This window comes from Bos mutus, chromosome 26 (genome assembly GCF_027580195.1).
Source record: "Bos mutus isolate GX-2022 chromosome 26, NWIPB_WYAK_1.1, whole genome shotgun sequence".
NCBI lineage: Eukaryota > Metazoa > Chordata > Mammalia > Artiodactyla > Bovidae > Bos > Bos mutus.
Window position 1 is genome coordinate 29,443,610 of NC_091642.1, and position 21,531 is coordinate 29,465,140.

Consider the following 21,531-nt stretch of genomic DNA (forward strand, 5'->3'; position numbering starts at 1 on the left):
CCTCTCCCTTGCTAGGCAAAAACAGCAAAAGCAGCCACAAAGTAAAATCGTTTGAATGGGAAGTAGGGGGAGAGGAGACAAATCTTCACACTGGACTTCTGGAACGTCCCCTTCTCTACAGATGTGTCTGCTATAGCAATGAAATCAGGAGGGAGTGCTATCTGGAGCTTTCTTCTTAAATGAGAGGGAAACTCTTCATGAAAAGATCCCCTGATATCAAATGGTATTTCAACTACTACAAACCAAGTATCACAGCCCTCCTTGCTGCTACTGCTGCTAAGCCGCTTCAGTCGTGTCCGACTCTGTGTGACCCCATAGACGGCAGCCCACCAGGCTCCCCCGTCCCTGGGATTCTCCAGGTAAGAACACTGGAGTGGGTTGCCATTTCCTCCTCCAATGCATGAAAGTGAAAAGTGAAAGTGAAGTCACTTAGTCATGTCCAACTTTTATCGACCCCATGGACTGTAGCCTACCAGGCTCCTCCGTCAATGGGATTCTCCAGGCAAGAGTACTGGAGTGGGTTGCCATTACCTTCTCCAATAAAAACCTCTAGTAAAGAGCAAAAGGGCAATGGCATTCGTGTACTCATGCTCAGATAGTGTTCAACTATTTGCAATTAAGTGTGGAAGAAATACGGGAATTTCAACAGCACAGTTTTTAGATCAACCTCTCAGTTTTATGGATATTTTAGCACGTGTCCAATCTTGCAGAACTCCATCTTCCTCTACTTTATTTGTAATATACACTGCTCTTAAACCACTTTAACACATTGTTACTGAGATACTTCTCTTACACAGTACCTACCAAGCAGTAGATCAATATTCTTCACACAGAGAGGCTGATTCCATTGCCACAAAAACCTGTGCAAACAGCCAGATGCTGAACAAAGAGCACAGCTTTCATTCCTAACATGTCTCCACTCCCCTGGGAGGAAATATTTTGCTACGGTGGGCAAGTAGAAGTTGAGAAAGAAATAATGGCATTTAAAATAATTAAGAAGCTTTGATTAGAGAGAAAGTTTGAAGGATATAGCTAAAATAAATTTCACCTACAAGATGCTTATCATTCATCAAACCCATGTGTTCACCTGCAGTCACAATGCTACATTTGATGCTTTACAAACTGCCATGCTGCTGCTGCTGCTAAGTCGCTTCAGTCGTGTCCAACTCTCTATGACCCCATAGACGGCCTCCTACCAGGCTCCCCTGTCCCTGGGATTCTCCAGGCAAGAACACTGGAGTGGGTTGCCATTTCCTTCTCCAATGCATGAGAGTGAAAAGTGAAAGGGAAGTCGCTCAGTCGTGTCCGACTCAGCAACCTCATGGACTATAGCCCACCAGGCTCCTCTGTCCATGGGATATTCCAGGCAAGAGTACTGGAGTCGGGTGCCATTGCCTTCTCCGACAAACTGCCATAACATTAGGTATTTATGTTGCACTTCAACACTTAAGACTAAAATGATACAGAAACAAAATAAAGAATTGGGTGAAAAATGAAGGAGAGGAGAAAACTGAAATATTCTACTGTTCCTTTAAAGCCACTTTCAGTTAACAAAATTTTGTGACTTCAATTTCTTCTTAAATGTACACCAAAAAAACCCTTTATTCACAAGCTTTTCATATGGTTATTTCATTTCTCTCTCCTTCATACTATTGTTATGATCTGAGGCAATAAAACTGAGTTGAAACATAATTAGAAAGGACAGAGATCTGTCTACATGCAGTGAGTGATACTAGCAACTTATGGCACCAGAGGGATTTAACTTTTGTCTAATATCAGTTCTCCCTGTCCTTTCTCACACTACTTACTTCCGATGGATTAGGCTGCAATACATCCTTTCTAGACCAGCTTTAATCATTTTCACAACTATGGCTGCTATGACAACAGGATGCAGCTTATCTGTGCTGTTTTCATTTTCTCCATTTGAGTTGCCATAACAACACAATCATTCTGCCTTTCTCCAGTATGTAACAACTTTCTCTAAGGATTGTATTCTTTTTTTTTTTTAATTTTATTTTATTTTTAAACTTTACATAATTGTATTAGTTTTGCCAAATATCAAATAAGGATTGTATTCTTAAGGACACTGGATTTCCCTATAAAGAAACTAAGCAACAGAATTTACATAAAAATGCTATTTAAACAATAAAACTCCAATTTTAAAACCTTTTGAGGGAAGAGTTATTTTTGATAGGAACTTTCATCATACAAAAAATAAACTTAACCCCCCCTCAAAAAAAAAAAAAACCCCGATACCTGAAACCTGAAATCCAAAAACTATCTACCATTAGCAGTGACTTACTTTTATACAGACTTACCGAAGCAAAAGATAGCAATATCATCATAATTATGAGCTACAGTAAAGTGTCCATTAATACCTGTCCCAAGTAGAACAATCAAGAATGAATACAGTTCTATACTGAATACTTTGCCATAGTAATCCAACATCATTTGTTAGGAATACCAGAGCTGGGAGTAGTGAGCTTTATATTAGGCAAACGCCATTTAAAAATTTAACCTTCAATTCAAGGCTTTCTATGCTAATAGAATCCTGAAGAAGTTCATACAGTTCAAATTCTCTTATAGTATAAATTGTGTATTTATAAAAACTGATATCCATAGAAAAGATCAAAGAAAAGCATTTATTGTTCTAAACAGCAACATAAAAATTTTTTAAAGTATTTTGGCTAGTGGATCACCATATCCATTACTAGGAACATCATGCCAGGACATAAGTGTGTTTTTAAAAAAAAAACTATCAACTGTTACTACTCCTCGTTGTACCAGCATTTGCAATAACAGGACTCTGTATATTCAAAAGGTTATCTTAACTTAATAGATTAAATAACTAAATTCAGATCTTTTAAGTCCTTTGATCAGCTGACTAAGCTACATTAAAATTTTTCACATAGTGGGGATTCCCTGGTGGTTCAGTGGTTCAGACTCTGCACTTCTACTGCAAGGGCACACGTTTGATCCCTGGTTAGGAAACTAAGATTCCCGCAAGCTGTGCAGCAGTGCAACTAAAAAAAAAAAAACTCGCCCATAATATAAATATCCATGAATACATATACATATTTATTGCTTACAAACAAAATATGGAAATATTACTATTTGAGGGGAAAATATGCAAATGTTAGTAAGTTCCCCCTTAGTTCCCTACAGGCATATAAAAGATTATTTATAATATTGTGGTATTTTTACAGGATTGAACTAATTTTCACATATTAGTGTAACGAGACACACTTTAATTTTAATCACAGTTGAGATAATTCAATAAATTTTGTAGTTTGCAGTGAACTGAAAAAGATGATTTATTTAACCAAACCTGAAGATCATAGCATGATTGTTTTCTTAAAATCCACTCTACCAAATTCTGAAATAACAGCTTAACAATTTAGTTTTTAGTCAGTTTTTTTTTAAGACTAAAGAGGAGAGGGTTGGCAAATATAAAGAGCTAAAATAATGACAGAATCAAGATCTTTTCTTTAGAATCTTTTCCACACAGGAAAATGAGAAACCCAAAACAATGATAATTTTTTTTAAAAGCAGCTAGAGCAAAAGGGTGGTTACACTATTTTTAGAGGAGGGATGAGAGAGGGGGAATGGCAACATAAAAGGTATGGACAGAGAAGAAGAGAATCTAGGACCAAATGGATTCCAATCCTGGGCAACCTGGATAGACACTCAAGTGAAAATGAAACCAACAAATGGGCTAAAATCATACACAAAAGCCCATCTCTAACTCTGCTTTCTTCTTTCCATAGTATTGGTTGCTGTTGTTCAGTCACTAAGTCGTGTCTAACTCTTTGTGACCCCAAGGACTACAGCGCTCCAGGTTTCCCTGTCCTTCACTATCTCCTGCAGTTTGCTCAAATTCATATCCACTGAGTCAGTGATGCTGTCTAACCATCTCATCCTCTGCCTCCCACCTCTTCTTTTGCCTTCAATCTTTCCCAGCATCAGGGTTTTTTACAATGAGGCTTCTGTTTGCATTAGGTGGTCAAAGTATAGAGCTTTAGCATCAGTCTTTCCAATGAATATTCAGGGTTGATTTCCTCTGGACTGACTAGTTTGATCTCCCTGCTGTCCAAAGGAATCTCAAGAGTCTTCTCCAGCACCACAGTTAAAAAGCATCAATTCTTCTGTGCTCAGCCTTCCTTATGGTCCAACTCTCATATCTGTTCATGACTACTGGAAAAACTATAGCTTTGACAGTATGAACCTCTGTTGGCAAAGTGACGTCTCTGCTTTTTAAAATGTTGTCGAGGTTTGTCATAGCTTTCCTTCCAAGGAACAAGCATCTTTTAATTTCATGGCTGAAGTCACCGTCCACAGTGATTTTAGAGTCTAAGAAAATAAAATCTGTCACTGCTTCCACTTTTTCCCCTTCTATTTGCCACAAAATGATGGGACTGGATGCCATGATCTTAGTTTTTTTAATGTTGAGTTTTAAGCCAACTTTTTTCCACTCCCTTCTTTTACCTTCATCAAGAGGCTCTTTTTTCCTCTTCACTTTATGCCATTAGAGAGGTATCAAATCTGCATATCTGAGGTTGTTGATATTTCTCCCAGCAATCTTGATTCCAGTTTGTGATTCATTCAGCCCAGCATTAGGGAACCTCGAGAAAATGCTCCTTTCTAAGGCCTGAAAAGGTGAAAGTGAAGTCACTGAGTCATGTCCGACTCCTTGCGACCCCATGGACTGTAGCCTACCAGGCTCCTTTCCAGGCAAGAATACTGGAGTGGGTTGCCATTTCCTTCTCCAGGAGAACTTCCCGACCCAGGGATTGAACCTGGGTCTCCTGCATTGTAGACAGACACTTTACCATCTGAGCCACCAGGGAAGATCTTCTAAGGCTTAAACTCCCAAGAAATTGCTACCTTGCAATGACTCCTCAATTAGCTGAAGCCACTAGGTCCTAGGCTGTAAGCAAGATGATATAATTTTATTATAGAGCAAAATGTGAATTTAGGAGCTAATGCTGTTGGAATCATGGAATCTTGAGACTGAATTTTTGTGATGCCCTTTGTTGACAGGACTGGTGAATTACCGGTGCATGTGTGGCCTAGCATTCTTGTTAACAGCTATGAGTCATCCAGAATACCCTTCAAAAGAGAGCCTCTGGCCTCATCATCAGGACAGTCTGTTGTGAGCCGACATGCACTCAGATCTATGCTATTGATGTCACATCTGCTGGAACTCACTGGTGGAACTACTATTCCTGCCCTCATCTGACATGTTTAGCCACACACTCCATTAGGGACTTGCAGGCTACTGGAACAAGCCCCTACCAACTCTTCTCAAGAGTATGTTACATCCTGTCCAAAATGATTGATTTTTAGGGTAAGAGTTTTATATATACACAAGAGAATTAAATGTACTTCTACACTCCAAGGTATAATGTACTAATTTTTAAAGATTGATTATATCAGTCATTGGTAATTAGATATGAAAGTTCCAATTACCAAAACTTTAAAATAATTTTATTGCTATTTGAACCATTTCAAGTTGAAAGAAAACATTATAAAAAAAAAAGTTATCAAAGAATCACTTTCTTTAGTAAGAAATTATAATGTATCTTTAGTCATCAATCTCCACCTCTAGCCCTACAAGAATATTAATTTTCCACAGAGAACTGACATGGAACTATTTGCCAACTAAACAATCCATACTTTATAAAGCCTTTAATTTAGCTACTAAAACCTTGGGATAAAGGAAGACCTAGGTATGGATTCCAGGGCATACATTTAGTTTTAGAAAAATATGATATACAGTATAAGAAGTCTGCACTACACTGGCTATGCTTGTTTTAAAGATTAGTTTTCTTATGTAGATGCCTTTCAATGATGTATGAAATCTGAAGAGAACGTGAAAAAAAGGCAAAGAACTCAATTCTACCAAAGGGCATCTTACTCCTATGTTAGACCAGTTGGTTTCCAAAGTGGGATGTAGGTATTACGCCAGGAGGTAGGTAAGATGATCCTTTGGAATGCCAGGAAAAAAATTAAACTTTTATTAAAATTAATTTCAAAAAGAAATTAATGTTTTCTGATTTTTATAATATAGATAAACACTGGTTCCCTCATTAAAAAACAAGTTCATTTCTATCTTTTTTTTAGATTCCACATATAAGTGGTATCATATATCTATCTTTCTCTGACTTACTTAGTATGGTAATTCCCAGGTCTATCCTTGCTGCAAATGGCATTATTTCCTTCTTTTAGTGGCTCATATTCCATTGCATATGTGTACCACATCTTCTGTATCCATGCATCTGTTGATGGACATTTAGGCTGCTTCCATGTCTTGGCTATTGTAAACACTGCTGCAATGGTACATTCCATGTATCCTTTTGGACCATGTTTTTCTCTGGATAAATGCCCAGGAGTGGGATTGCTGGATCATGTGGTAGCTCTATTCTTAGTTTTTTAAGGAACTCCATATTCTTCTCCATAGTGGCTGTACCAGTTTACATTCCCACCAACAATGTAGGAGGGTTCCTTTTTCTCCACACCCTCTACAGCATTTACTTTGGTAGATTTTTAAAATATGTATTTATTTGGCTGTGCCAGGTCTCAGGTGTGGCATGGGGATCTTTAATCTCTAGTTGCAGCATGAGGGATCTTTTAGGCATGCAGGATCTTTTAGCTGTGGCATGCAGGATCTAGTTCCCTAATCAGAGACTGAACCTGGGACCCCTGAATTGGGAGCGCTGAGTCTTAGCCAGCGCTAAACAAGGAAGTCCCTTGTTTGTAAGTTTTTTGATGATGACTATTCTGACTGTTGTGAGGTGATATCTCAATGTAGTTGTGATTTGCACTTCTCTAATAATTAGTGATGTTGAGCATCTTTTCATGTGCCTCTTGGCCATCTGCTTTGGAGAAATGTCTATTTAGGTCTTCTGCTCATTTTTTCATTGGGTTGTTTATTTTCTGGATATTGAGCTGCATGAGCTGTTTGTAAATTCTGAAGACTAATCTCCTATCAGTTGCATCATTTGAGACTATCTTCTCCCATTCTGTGGGTTGTCTTTTGTTAGTAGTTTCCTTTGCTGTGTAAAAGCTTTTAAGTTTAACTAGGTCTCATTTGTTAATCTTTATTTTTATTTAAACTACTCTGGGAGATGGATCAAAAAAGATATTGCTGTGATTTATGTCAAAGAGTGTTCTGCTTATGTTTTCCCCTAAGAGTTTTATAGTATCCAGTCATATGTAGGTCTTTAATCCATTTTGAGTTAATTTTTGTGTATGGTGTTAAAGAATAACTCCCAAGACTGAACCAGGACAAAATAGAAAATATGAACAGACCAATCATAAGTACTGAAATTGAAACTGTGATTAAAAAACCCCCAACAAACAAAAGTCCAGGACCAGATGGCTTCACAGGCGAATTCTATCAAACACTTAGAGAAGAGTCAACACCTATCCTTCTGAAACTACTCCAAAAAAGTACAGAGGAAGGAAAAGTCCTAAACTCATTCTATGAGGATACCATCACTATGATACAAAAGTCAGACAAAGATACCACACAAAAAAGAAAACTACAGGCCAATATCACTGATGAACATGCAAAAATCCTCAACAAAATACGAGCAATCCAAATTCAACAATACATTAAAAGGATCATACAGGTGGGATTTATCCCAGGAATGCAAGAATTTTTCAATATTCACACATCAGTGTGATACACCACATCAACAAACTGAAGAATAAAAACCATATGATCATTTCAAAATTCAACACCCATTTATGATACAAACTCTCCAGCAAGTAGGCATAGAGGGAACATACCTCAACATAACAAAAGCCACATAAGACAAATGTATAGCTAACATCAAACTCAATGGTGAAAAACTGAAAGCATTTTCTTTCTCTAATTCAGGAAAAAGATAAGGATACCCACTCTGGCTACTTTTATTCAACATAGTTTTGGAAGTTACAGCCACAGCAATCAGAGAAGGAAAACATAGAAAAGGAATCCAAATTTGAAAAGAATAAGTAAAACTGATGACATGATATACACAGAAAATCCTAAAGATGGTACCAGAAAACTACTAGAGCTCATCAATGAATCTGCAAGTTGTAGGATACAAAATTAATACACAGGAATCTGTTGCATTCCTATATACTAACAACAGAAACAGAAATTAAAGAAGCAATCCCATTTACCACTGCATCAAAAAGAATAAAATACCAAGGAATAAACCTACCAAATGAGACTAAGAAATTCCCTGGTGACTCACTGGTAAAGAATATGCCTATCAATACAAGAGACTGAGGTTCGATCCCTGGAGAAAATCCCCTGGAAAAGGAAATGGCAACTCACTCTATTATTCTTGCCTGGGAAATCCCATGGACAGAGGAGCCTGGCGGACTACAGTCCATGGGGTCTCAAGAGTTGGACACGACATGGTGACTCAATAACAACAACAAGGAAACAAGAGACTTGTATTCCGAAAACTGCAAGATGCTAATGAAAGAAATCGAAGATGATATAAACAGATGGGGAAGATATACCATATTCTTGGATTAAAAGAATCTACATGGTTAAAATGACTATACTACCCAAGGCAATCTATAAATTCAACGCAATGTCCTTATCAAATTACCAATGGCACTGTTCACAGAACTAAATCAAAAAATCTTAAAATTTGTATGTAGACACTATAGACCTCAAACTGACTTGATGAAGTAGGATGTGTGATTTATCATTACCCTCATTTTACAAGGTGAGAAATAGGAAGAAAGTGCAGACAAGAAACAGAACTAAAGGCTAAAAAAACTCCAGCATTTGTCTAAGAATCAAATGCTTATTAAATTATCTGGCTCAAGAGAGTGCTCTTTCATTATACACTACTTACTGCCTCTTAACATTAAAAACAAAAAAAAAAACATAAAAAAACAGAAACCAAAATCATTTTCCCTAGCCAAAGGTTTTCAAATTTTAGTATTTAATCCATGGTAGGTGTCTTCTTGGTGGGTCCTAGAAAAACTCTTTAAAGTATCTAATTTAAACTAATCTCCAAGAAATAAGAAAAAGTGGTGGCCTCTGGGGAGGGAAAATAAATGCTAAAAAGACGGATAAAAGAGATTTCTTTATATATACCCTTTTGTATTTTTTTAAACTTTGTACTGTGCTACATGTTTTACATATTCAAAAACAAATACTTTAAAAATAACCCCATGTTTTGATTTCTATCAAGAGTTAAATACTATATATCAAGGCTTATTATAGAGCTATGTGACTAAGGCTGCATGGTACTGATACAGGGATAAAGAGAACAATATACAGAATAATGTACCCAAAATCAAACCAACGCACGTAAGGACAGGATTTATGATGGAGGCAGCCCTGCAGATCAGAGAAGAATACATAATCTTTCAGTAGATGATGCTGGGGGACACTGGAAGTCCATACGGAAAAAAATGAAATGAAATTCCATCCTCACAAACACAAAAATCAATCCTAAAGTGAGGGAGACTAACATTCTAAAATGTAAAAGGCAAAACAATCAAGCTTCTAGTGGAAAACATGAGACTATTTTCATAAACTTAGGACAGAAAAGGCTTTCTTAAAAAAAGTCATTGGAATATTGAATATTCATTGGAAGGACTGATACTGCAGCTGAAGCTCCAATACTTTAGCCACCTGATGTGAAGAGCCAACTCACTGGAAAAGACCCTGATGCTGGGAAAGATTGAGGGCAGGAAGAGAAGGGAGCAATAGAGGATGAGATAGTTGGATGGCATCATCGACTAAATGGACATGAGTGTGAGCAAACTCTGGAAGATAGTGAAGGACCCCCTGGTGTCCATGGGGTCACAAAGAGTTGGACACAACTGAGCAACTGAACAACAACAAAGTCATAGATTAAACACACAAACACACTTCAATTTATCTATCAATCACATCAAATGGAAGAAACATAAGCTCAGCCACAAACAAAACAAAGAGTCAAAAGAGTACCAACTGGGGTTTGAATAGGGAAATGTGGGCTCTAGTCAACTGTAACCTTGAACAAGTTACATGACCTCTTTTAGTCTCAGTTTGCTCATTTATAAAAGCAAGAAGTCAGACTACAATCCAAACAAGGTCTTTTGCCCAAAGTGTATGACTACTAAAGTGACTGCAAACCACTGTTTCTTGAATGAGCTAAGTAGGCAGACAGATATCTGGTGTTGATACTTAAAAGGATGAAGAAAAAGGGAAAATGATATTTCCCAGCCCTCTGAGAACTGCAGAGTATAAATAACTAAACATGCTGACAGTGTTTAAGGTCCACCTTGATAGAAAAGAGTGTATTCCAAATCTACATGTAACGTGCACTTTCTAGGGCACACTGACCTTGCTGGGAATTTGCTTGGTCATGATATTTCTTTAAGAAAACTGATAAAAGTAGAAAGAGCCTGGGAACATCAGTAGGATAGCAATTAAAAGATTTAAGTATATCTATCCATATATCCTTGACAGGTAAAATTCCATCATCATAGACAAGGATAAATTGTCACTGCTTGTCTGGGTGGTTGGGGGAATAAGAAAATTAAGAACAGGAAATTCCAGTAGGATTTTTGATAACCACCAGTCAAGTCATTTCTGTACCATTTTTCCTAACACTACCAAATACTATACTCGATATTTCATTAGCTTCTCAAAATGACATTTTATGATGAAGCTCAGACCTGACAGTCACATCCTTATTAAAAGTCACAACTAGTTATGTTTAAATGATAATCAACAACAAATTTTAAATTAAAATACATTATGTAAAAATTAAAATAAGTCTAGATCAGGACACATGGATAGGATTCAAGGATGTCTGAACCTCTTGAAATCATGTAGAAAAGGTATATACATGTGTATGTCCAGGGGACTATCTCATGACATACAAAAGATTTTCAGTGAGATCCATGAACAAGAAAAGTTATGAAGCTTTCAGTCATATGACCCCTCCAGACACAAAGCCCACACAAATTTAGTGATATCTCAGCTAAAGCAAATAACTGAGCCACTTATTAAAAAGTAGAACTTTGCCTCCTTCTGACTGATGGCATTTTTTCTTAATCAAAGTTTAATAAAAGTCTCACTTTAAAATAAAAATATTTTAACTTAATGGCCTCAATTAAGCAGTTAAAAATTCAGTTCAATAGTGCCTTCCAATTTTAAAACTCAAATGTTAACTACAATATATTCTATTTCTCAATACAAAAGAGAATTTTTCTTCTTTACTCTTTTACACCAGGAATCACTCTTTCAAGATTCTGGGCACATTTTCACATCAACTGAAAATAAGATCTCACTCTTTCTAACCAGTTTACATAATTAATTAGAATTGTTAGTCCAAATTCATCAACCCTTCAGTTTTCGAAAAAAACTACTAGTCAAATCCTAATCTGGCCAAAGTTTGTTGACTGATTCCTACTCCTTCTTCATAAGCACATACTGAAAACACACACACACACACACACACACACACAAAACATACTAATAAGAACTATAATTTACTACCAACTACTCATAAGAAATTATAGCTCTGCTGACTGGCAAGTAATTTGCAAAAGCAGATCAGTTTAGCTGCACATCTACCTGCATGTACTAGCACTAATCAGGGCGTGAAATTAAACTTTTTATTTGGAAGGAAATAACTGCTTCAAGGCTGTGATTTAGTCTGGGAAGCAAATATTAAGGTCATCCTTTTATTAAGCTGACGTTTATAGTATTTCTAATAGGGGAAGAAAGGGAGGAGGACCATCTGGCCAAATTCTGTAGAAGCAACACTATCTCTATGACATACGAATGTGCCACTTGCTTTACTAATTGCACAGACTTAACAGGACCAAGTTGATGAAACGTATGGAGGGATCACTTGAGTCCTGAAAGCCCAAAATGACCATGATGGACATTTCATTCAGTCAGAACTAAGGAATCAGCGTTTCATTAAGTGAAGTGAAGAAAATTCCTACAAACATAAATGCCACAGTAAGTTTTAAAACAGCCTATAGCCATTTTCATTATAACACAATTTTGGATAAGTCAGATTAATGAGATCCTATTCAGTAAGATCACACTAGGACCACAGCCTTGTCTAACTCAATGAAGCCATGCCTGTGGGGCAACCCAATATGGGCGGGTCATGGTGGAGAGATCTGACAGAACGTGGTCCACTGGAGAAGGGAATGGCAAACCACTTCAGTATTCTTGCCTTGAGAACCCCATGAACAGTATGAAAAGGCAAAACGATAGGATACTGAAAGACAAACTCCCCAGGTCAGTAGGTGCCCAATATGCTACTGGAGATCAGTGGAGAAATAACTCCAGAAAGAATGAAGGGATGGAGCCAAAGCAAAAAGAATACCCAGCTGTGGATGTGACTGGTGATAGAAGCAAGGTCCGATGCTGTAAAGAGCAATATTGAATAGGAACCTGGAATGTCAGGTCCATGAATCAAGGCAAATTGGAAGTGGTCAAACAAGAGATGGCAAGAGTGAATGTCGACATTCTAGGAATCAGCGAACTGAAATGGGCTGGAATGGGTGAATTTAACTCAGATGACCATTATATCTACTACAGCGAGCAGGAATCCCTCAGAAGAAATGGAGTGGCCATCATGGTCAACAAAAGAGTCCGAAATACAGTACTTGGATGCAATCTCAAAAATGACAGAATGATCTCTGTTCGTTTTCAAGGCAAACCATTCAATATCACAGTAATCCAAGTCTATGCCCCAACCAGTAACGCTGAAGAAGCGGAAGTTGAACGGTTCTATGAAGACCTACACTAACACCCAAAAAAGATGTCCTTTTCATTATAGGGGACTGGAATGCAAAAGTAGGAAGTCAAGAAACACCTGGAGTAACAGGCAAATTTGGCCTTGGAATACGGAATGAAGCAGGGCAAAGACTAATAGAGTTTGCCAAGAAAATGCACTGGTCATAACAAACACCCTCTTCCAACAACACAAGAGAAGACTCTATACATGGACATCACCAGATGGTTAACACCGAAATCAGACTGATTATATTCTTTGCAGCCAAAGATGGAGAAGCTCTATACAGTCAGCAAAAACAAGACCAGGAGCTGACTGTGGCTCAGACCATGAACTCCTGATTGCCAAATTCAGACTTAAACTGAAGAAAGTAGGAAAAACCACTAGACTATTCAGGTATGACCTAAATCAAATCCCTTATGATTATACAGTGGAAGTGAGAAATAGATTTAAGGGCCTAGATCTGATAGATAGAGTGCCTGATGAACTATGGAATGAGGTTCGTGACACTGTACAGGAGACAGGGATCAAGACCATTCCCATGGAAAAGAAATGCAAAAAAGCAAAATGCCTGCCTGGGGAGGCCTTACAAATAGCTGTGAAAAGAAGAGAAGTGAAAAGCAAAGGAGAAAAGGAAAGACATAAACATCTGAATGCACAGTTCCAAAGAATAGCAAGAAGAGATAAGAAAGCCTTCTTCAGCGATCAATGCAAAGAAATAGAGGAAAACAACAGAATGGGAAAGACTAGGGATCTCTTCAAGAAAATCAGAGATACCAAAGGAACATTTCATGCAAAGATGAGCTCAATAAAAGACAGAAATGGTATGGACCTAACAGAAGCAGAAGATATTAAGAGGAGATGGCAAGAATACACAGAAGACCTGTACAAAAAAGATCTTCATGACCCAGATAATCACGATGGTGTGATCACTGACCTAGAGCCAGACATCCTGGAATGTGAAGTCAAGTGGGCCTTAGAAAGCATCACTACGAACAAAGCTAGTGGAGGTGATGGAATTCCAGTTGAGCTATTCCAAATCCTGAAAGATGATGCTGTGAAAGTGCTGCACTCAATATGCCAGCAAATTTGGAAAACTCAGCAGTGGCCACAGGACTGGAAAAGGTCAGTTTTCATTCCAATCCCAAAGAAAGGCAATGCCAAAGAATGCTCAAACGACTGCACAGTTGCACATGGGGTCGTAAAGTAATGCTCAAAATTCTCCAAGCCAGGCTTCAGCAATATGTGAACCTTGAACTTCCTGATGTTCAAGCTGGTTTGAGAAAAGGCAGAGGAACCAGAGATCAAATTGCCAACATCCGCTGGATCATGGGAAAAGCAAAAGAGTTCCAGAAAAACATCTATTTCTGCTTTATTGACTATGCCAAAGCCTTCGACTGTGTGGATCACAATTAACTGTGGAAAATTCTTCAAGAGATGGGAATACCAGACCACCTGACCTGCCTCTTGAGAAATTTGTATGCCGGTCAGGAAGCAACAGTTAGAACTGGCAATGGAACAACAGACTGGTTCCAAATAGGAAAAGGAGTTTGTCAAGGCTGTATATTGTCATCCTGTTTATTTAACTTATATGCAGAGTACATCATGAGAAACACTGGACTGGAAGAAACACAAGCTGGAATCAAGATTGCCGGGAGAAGTATCAATAACCTCAGATATGCAGATGACACCACCCTTATGGCAGAAAGTGAAGAGGAACTAAAAAGCCTCTTGATGAAAGTGAAAGTGGAGAGTGAAAAAGTTGGCTTAAAGCTCAACATTCAGAAAACGAAGATCATGGCATCCAGTCCCATCACTTCATGGGAAATAGATGGGGAAACAGTGGAAACAGTGTCAGACTTTATTTTTGGGGGCTCCAAAATCACTGCAGATGGTGGCTGCAGCCATGAAATTAAAAGACATTTACTCCTTGGAAGGAAAGTTATGACCAACCTAGATAGCATATTCAAAATCAGAGACATTACTTTGCCAACAAAAGTTCGTCTAGTCAAGGCTGTGGTTTTTCCTGTGGTCATGTATGGATGTGAGAGTTGGGCTGTGAAGAAGGCTGAGTGCCGAAGAATTGATGCTTTTGAACCGTGGTGTTGGAGAAGACTCTTGAGAGTCCCTTGGACTGCAAGGAGATCCAACCAGTCCATTCTGAAGGAGATCAGCCCTGGGATTTCTTTGGAAGGAATGATGCTAAAGCTGAAACTCCAGTACTTTGGCCACCTCATGCGAAGAGTTGACTCATTGGAAAAGACTCTGATGCTGGGAGGGATTGGGGGCAAGAGGAGAAGGGGACGACAGAGGATGAGATGGCTGGATGGCATCACTGACTCGATGGACGTGAGTCTGGGTGAACTCTGGGAGTTGGTGATGGACAGGGAGGCCTGGCTGCTGTGATTCATGGGGTCGCAAAGAGTCTGACATGACTGAGCGACTGATCTGATTCAGTAAGTTAGCCAATTCCCACAATTTTTCCAACATTAACCAAAATCAACTAAAACAAACTTCAAATAACTCCACTATTCTATATTCACACTACTCTCATGTCTACCAGAGAAAGCAAACAAGTGGGGGGAAGCCCAAATAATTACAAGCAAATTGCCGAGAAAGGCCTAAAGAAGCCACACACAGAAGTTGCTCAGTCATGTCCGACTTGTAGCCCACCAGGCTCCTTGGTCCATGGGATTTTCCAGGCATGAATACTGGAGTGGGCTGCCGTTTCCTTTCTCAACCTGTGATTCCAGAACCAGACGCATCATCTGAAACTAGTGAGAAATGCAAATTTTCAGTCTCTACCCCAGACCTATGGAATGGAAAATACAGGCCCTCCAGGAACTTCTGATACAGCTTTTATACCACAAGCCTTTAAAAATTAAACCCAATTATTTAAGCAGCTTTGGCAATGTTTTCCACTAAAGATAAAAATTACAAAGTATATAACCTATAAATTAGAATGTTAAAAGTATGTTTTAATTAGTCTAGGTTCAAAAGCAAAAATAAAATGACAAAGTTTACCCAACATCTTCTCAAAACAGGAAACGGTCACCATTTCAAACTCAAGAAGGAAAAAAAACCACTTAGATCTGCCTAAAAATAAATGGGCAGATTTTAAAACTTCTACAGAACAATCATCATCGGTAGATGCCATAACTATTGGGGGAAACAATATTGGAAAACAAGTTATTTACAAAATTTCCAAGTTTCGCTCCACTGGGCATTTATTAATTTCAAATACACCATTACAATGGAAAAATCTGGTGATTTCATAATAAAATGATCAAACAGCAACACCAATAAAGGAACAAAATGACATTGTTAGGTAGGTAGAATAGGGAAAAGGAGTCCAAAATGGCGGTAACACTTATTTGCCTATGAGTTGTAGCACAGTTTGTCCAAGACCTGAGAGCTGTGACAGGCCGAGGGTTTTAACGTCTGTCACTCCAAATCTTTGTTGTGACAAGACAAAGAAATGAGGAACATATACTCGCGTGACAACATCATGTACTTTCTGATGTAATGCAATGAGAAAGAAACCACATGTATTTCCTGCCAATTTTTTTTAACCTGAATCTAATCATGGATAACAATCAGACAAATCCAAATGAGAAACATTCTGTAAAACTAGCCTGGACTCTCCCAAAATGTTAATTTCAAGAATAAAAAGACAATTATACTCCAATTTAAAAAAAAGTTAAAACTTTTGAAAAAGAATAAAAAGACTAAGGAACTATTGTAAATTAAGAGACTTAAGAGATATAACTATATGTAACATGTGATTGGATCATGGATTTTAAAAAAGGAGGCTATAAAAAATGCTACTGAGACAGTGGGGGAAATTTGAACATAATATACTGACGGTAAAAGCAGAAGGGGGCGACAGAGGATGAGATGGTTGGATGGCATCACTGACTCAATGGAAATGAGTTTCAGTAAGCTGCAGAAGAGAGTGAAGGACAGGGAAGTCTGGAGTGCTGGAGGTCATGGGGTTGCAAAGGGTCAGACACGACTTTGTGAAGGAACAACAGCAAATATATTGAATAACAAAATGTTAAACTGTTAAATCACCTCAGTAGGGTGTTGCTAAGGTGCATTGTGGTCATGAAAGATAAATACTGTGTTCCAAGGAAATACAAGCACAGTAGCGACGAAATATCATGATGATATCTACAAGTATAGCTGTACAGAGAAGCAAAAAATGTGGCAAATGTTAACACCTGGTCAATCCAGGTGAAGGATATATGGAGGATCATTACGCTTTTCTCAATTTTTCTATGGATTTGAAAAAAGATTGATACCACTCATTCTACTCTTCAAAGCCATATTTCTCCAACTGTATGCTATTAGTTCAGTTCAGTCGCTCAGTTGTATCTGACTCTGTGACCCCATGGACTGCAGCACATCAGGCTTCCCTGTCCATCACCAACTCCCGAAATTGAGTAAAACTACTTAGCAGCAGCAGCAGCAGCATGTCCATTGAGTCGCTGATGCCATCCAACCATTTCATCCTCTGTCATCCCTTTCTCTTGCCTTCAATCTTTCCCAGCATCAGGGTCTTTTCAAATGAGTCAGCTCTTCACATCAGGTGGCCAAAGTACTGGAGTTTCAGCTTCAGCATCAGTCCTTCCAATGAATATTCAGGACTGATTTCCTTTAGGATGGACTGGTTGGATCTCCATGCTGTCCAAGGGACTCTCAAGAGTCTTCTCCAACACCACAGTTCAAAAGCATCAATTCTTTGGCACTCAGCTTTCTTTATAGTCCAACTCTCACATCCATATATCACTACTGGAAAAACCAGAGCTTTGACTACATGGACCTTTGTTGGCAAAGTAATGTCTCTGCTTTTTAATATGCCATCTAGGTTGGTCACAGCTTTTCTTCCAAGGAGCAAGCGTCTTTTAACTTCATGGCTCCAGTCACCATCTGCAGTGATTTTGGAGCCCCCAAAAACATAAAGTCTGTCAGTGTTTGCATCTTTTCCCTATCTATTTGCCATGAAGTGATGGGACCAGATGCCGTGATCTTAGTTTTCTGAATGTTGAGTTTTAAGCCAACTTTTTCACTTTCCTCTTTCACTTTCATCAAGAGCCTTGATTCATGGATCTAACATTCCAGGTTCCTACGCAGTATTGCTTTTTTACAGCATTGGACTTTACTTCCATCACCAGTTACATCCACGGCTGGGCGTTGTTTTTGCTTTGGATCCATCTCTTCATTCCTTCTGGAGTTATTTCTCCACTGATCTCCAGCATAAATTGGGCACCTACTGACCTGGGGAGTTCATCTTTCAGTGTCCTATCTTTTTGCCTTTTCATACTGTTTATGGGGTTCTCAAGGCAAAAATACTGTCAACCAAAAAAAGATGTACAACTTGAGAGTTGTGAGTTAAGTTTTATTTGGGGTAAAATGAGGACTGCAGCCCAGGAGACAGCATCTCAGATAGCTCTGGGAGACTGCTCCAAAGCGGCAGTGGGGGAAAGTCAATATATAAGGTTTCAGTGAAGAGGGAGTTCAATACCATGAAGCACTCATTTTACAAAGGTTTTTTGTTAGTCATGAGGATCTAATGTCACCATGAAGGGATTTAGTGCTTCTCTAGATATGAGGACATGAAAGGACTGAGATCATAAAATCTGTTTCTAAAAACATCCAACTATCTAAAGACCTGTCCCACCAGATTCCCTGGAGCAGAGTGCCTCACTCTACCCTGAACTCCCTCAGGGATTGTTGAAGGTCAACAGCTATAGCAGCATGGGGTTCAGTCTCCACAGAAAGTGAAAGTGAAAGTTGCTCAGTCCTTGTCTGACTCTTTTCGACCCCATGGACTACACAGTCCATGGAATTCTCCAGGCCAGAATACTGGAGTGGGTTGCCATTTCCTTCTCCAGGGGGTCTTCCCAACTCAGAGATTGAACCCAGGTCTCCTGCACTGCAGGCAGATTCTTTTAACAACTGAGCTATAAGGGACGGGTGCATTTCCATAGAGGCAGACGGAAAATGCCTTTGCTGTTCAGTCATTGGCAATGCTCTTGGTAAGTGCCAATTCGTAGTTGACAATACTTAAGTGGTTTGCCATTCCCTTCTTCAATAGACCACGTTTTATCAGAACTCTCCACCATGACCCATCCATCTTGGGTGGCCCTACACAGCATGGCTCATAGTTTCATTGAGTTAGACAAGGCTGCAGTCCATGTGATCAGTTTGATTAGTTTTCTGTGATTGTGGTTTTCATTCTGACTGCCCTCTGATGGAGAAGCATAAGAGGCTTATGGACGCTTCCTGATGGGCGAGACTGATTGAGCAGGAAACTGGGTCTTGTTCTGATGGGCAGGGCCATGCTCAGTAAATCTTTAATCCAATTTTCTGTTAATGGGCAGGGCTGTGTTCCCTCCCTGTCATTTGACCTGAGGCCAAACTATGGTGGAGATAACGAAGATAATTGTGACCTCCTTCAAAAGGTCCCATGCATGTACTGCTGCACTCAGTGCCCCCAACCTGCAGCAGGCCACCGCCCACCCACACTTCCACCAAAGACTCCTGGACACTCACGGGCAAGCCTGGGTCAGTCTCTTGTGGTGTCATTGCTTTTTCTTGGGTCCTGGTGCACACAAGGTTTTGTTTGTATGCTCTTAACAAAATAATTTAACATCTCTGTGTCTCAGTTTGCAGGTATATAAATCAGGGATAATAACAATACATACTTAATAAGGTGAGAGGATCAAATGAGTTAATGTATGTTAATGCTGAGTGCCTAGAATTGTACATTGTACATACTGAGCTCTAAGTGTTTTCTACCATTGTTGTTATTTTACTATTACTATTAATAGTACTACCAGAACTGTTAAAGAGATTAAGAAAGGTAGCTTGAATGTTCACAGTCTTATATATAACTTCCAAAAATTTTCACTGTGTGTAATTTCACCTAGTCCTCACAACAGCTTTTTGAAGCAGGAAGAGAATTATTATCACTAATTTCCAGATGAGGAAAATAAGACTCAGAAGTTAAGTAACTTGCCCAAATTTTTTCTGACTTCTAGAAAGTAGTATAAGTGAGATGAGAACTAGGTCTTGTTTTCACTATTGCACAATATAAAATTTACATCCCCATCTTAACTGATTAGAATGTATTTCAAAGAAAGCACACAAAGAAGACAGGTAGAACTCCTGTATTATCAGTTAGAAACAAAAGAAGTTCTCACTAGTCCATTCAGCAAAACAGATGTCACTTTGCAGAGCTTTCCTTAAATACCCTTGAAAACAAGGATCAAAAAATATGAACTCTTATAAAAAGAGATTTATTGTATTTTTATAGCTTATTACATACCTTGTAACAATCATTTTGTTAAATGTGAATGTCAGTTTTATCTTCTGTCCCTTTTTTCCTGGCTATTTACAAGCTTTGTAAGAATCGTTCCTTAATTAAGTCTAAACATAGTTTTATATAAATGGATTCCTGGAAATAAAACGTTCAGACTTAAGAAATGATTGTTACAGAGACTGTAACAGGCCGTAAAAAAAGAATGCCACTTTAAACAAAGATTTCTCATTTTAATTAAAAAGATAATCATCAGAACATTCCTACACTTAACAAAACCATTTAAAGAAGCTTCTTTGGGAAAAAAAACAGTATGTAGTATCTTATGCAGGCTTCCATATACAATTTGTAATATACTTAAATCAAAGTCTCAGTTGATCCTATTGTATGAATTCTTATTCATACCTACACTTTAAAGATACACTGAAAGAGAATGAGTTCCAAATGAGATAAATATCCGTTTCTAATTCTTTTTAGCATGAATGCTGTCAAAAGATTATGAGTATTTTTCCATAAAATACTGGTAAAAATATTTAAGAATATTTAAGAAACAATTCTTAACATGACCACATACAAACACATCAAGGATCACACAATTTATTGATGCAGCTGGTATGCATCAAGTAGAGGAAGATATCCAGAAGACTACCATATAATCAAAGATGATACATACCTGCATAAAAGGAGTTTCTATTCTCAAACTCTGATAAAAAATGAAACAATCATTCTTATTTTCAAAATGTCACACCTGAACATGATTGGACGGTATGAAAAACCTTTAGAAGCATGATTTGATAAGGCAAGATTCTTTTCATTTAATTCATCTAACTTTTATACTGTCCATTTCTAACCTAAATCATGTAAAATTTGTAAAGTTAAGCAAGATTCCAGGAGACAATGAAGTAGATCTTATAAGCTGTCACTATAATTAACTGCAATTTGAAAAAACAGATGTATCAATGTCCCTCTACTTAAGTCATCTTTTCTCAGTTACACTCAACACTAAATCTGAGTCACTACTTGACTATTTTTGCAGCATATATTACTAGAAACTGCTTGCAAGTGGACTATATTTTCCTAGGAAAACAAGTTCTAATCAGGAGGCTATTTCCTAACTGAGGATTTGGTATCAAAGTAAAGTACTGACTCACCTAGTATCAAAACAAAGATTCAATAATTATAAACATATATGGTCATTAAAAAAATAAAGAAATTACATTCCAGCTTCATAAAATGGGAGTGGCATGTCAATGATCAGTAAGTATGTGTTCAAAGTGTAAATAAAGTAACTCTTCCACATTTACTCATTAAACAAATTTGACCTTAAGCTAATAACTAACGAAAACACTAAACATTTTGGGACTTCCCTGGTGGTACAGTGGATAAGAATCTGCCTGCCAATGCAGGGGACATGGATTCGAGCCCTGGTCCAGGAAGATT

The 21,531-nt window shown here is 38.1% G+C and overlaps 1 protein-coding gene across 9 annotated transcripts in view; it reads right to left on the reverse strand.

Annotated features, from left to right (window-relative positions):
• BTRC (beta-transducin repeat containing E3 ubiquitin protein ligase) overlaps positions 1-21,531 on the reverse strand; it is a 174,628-nt gene that overhangs the window by 133,765 nt on the left and 19,332 nt on the right. Inside the window, exon 1 of one of the 9 annotated variants that reach the window (XM_070363964.1) lies at positions 4,486-4,506. The exons of the other annotated variants lie outside the window; for them this stretch is intronic. Coding sequence (XP_070220065.1) covers positions 4,486-4,491 — 6 coding nt within the window. The 5' untranslated portion in view covers positions 4,492-4,506. Of the gene's footprint in view, positions 1-4,485; positions 4,507-21,531 lie in introns of those variants that run through there. 9 annotated transcript variants of the gene reach the window in all.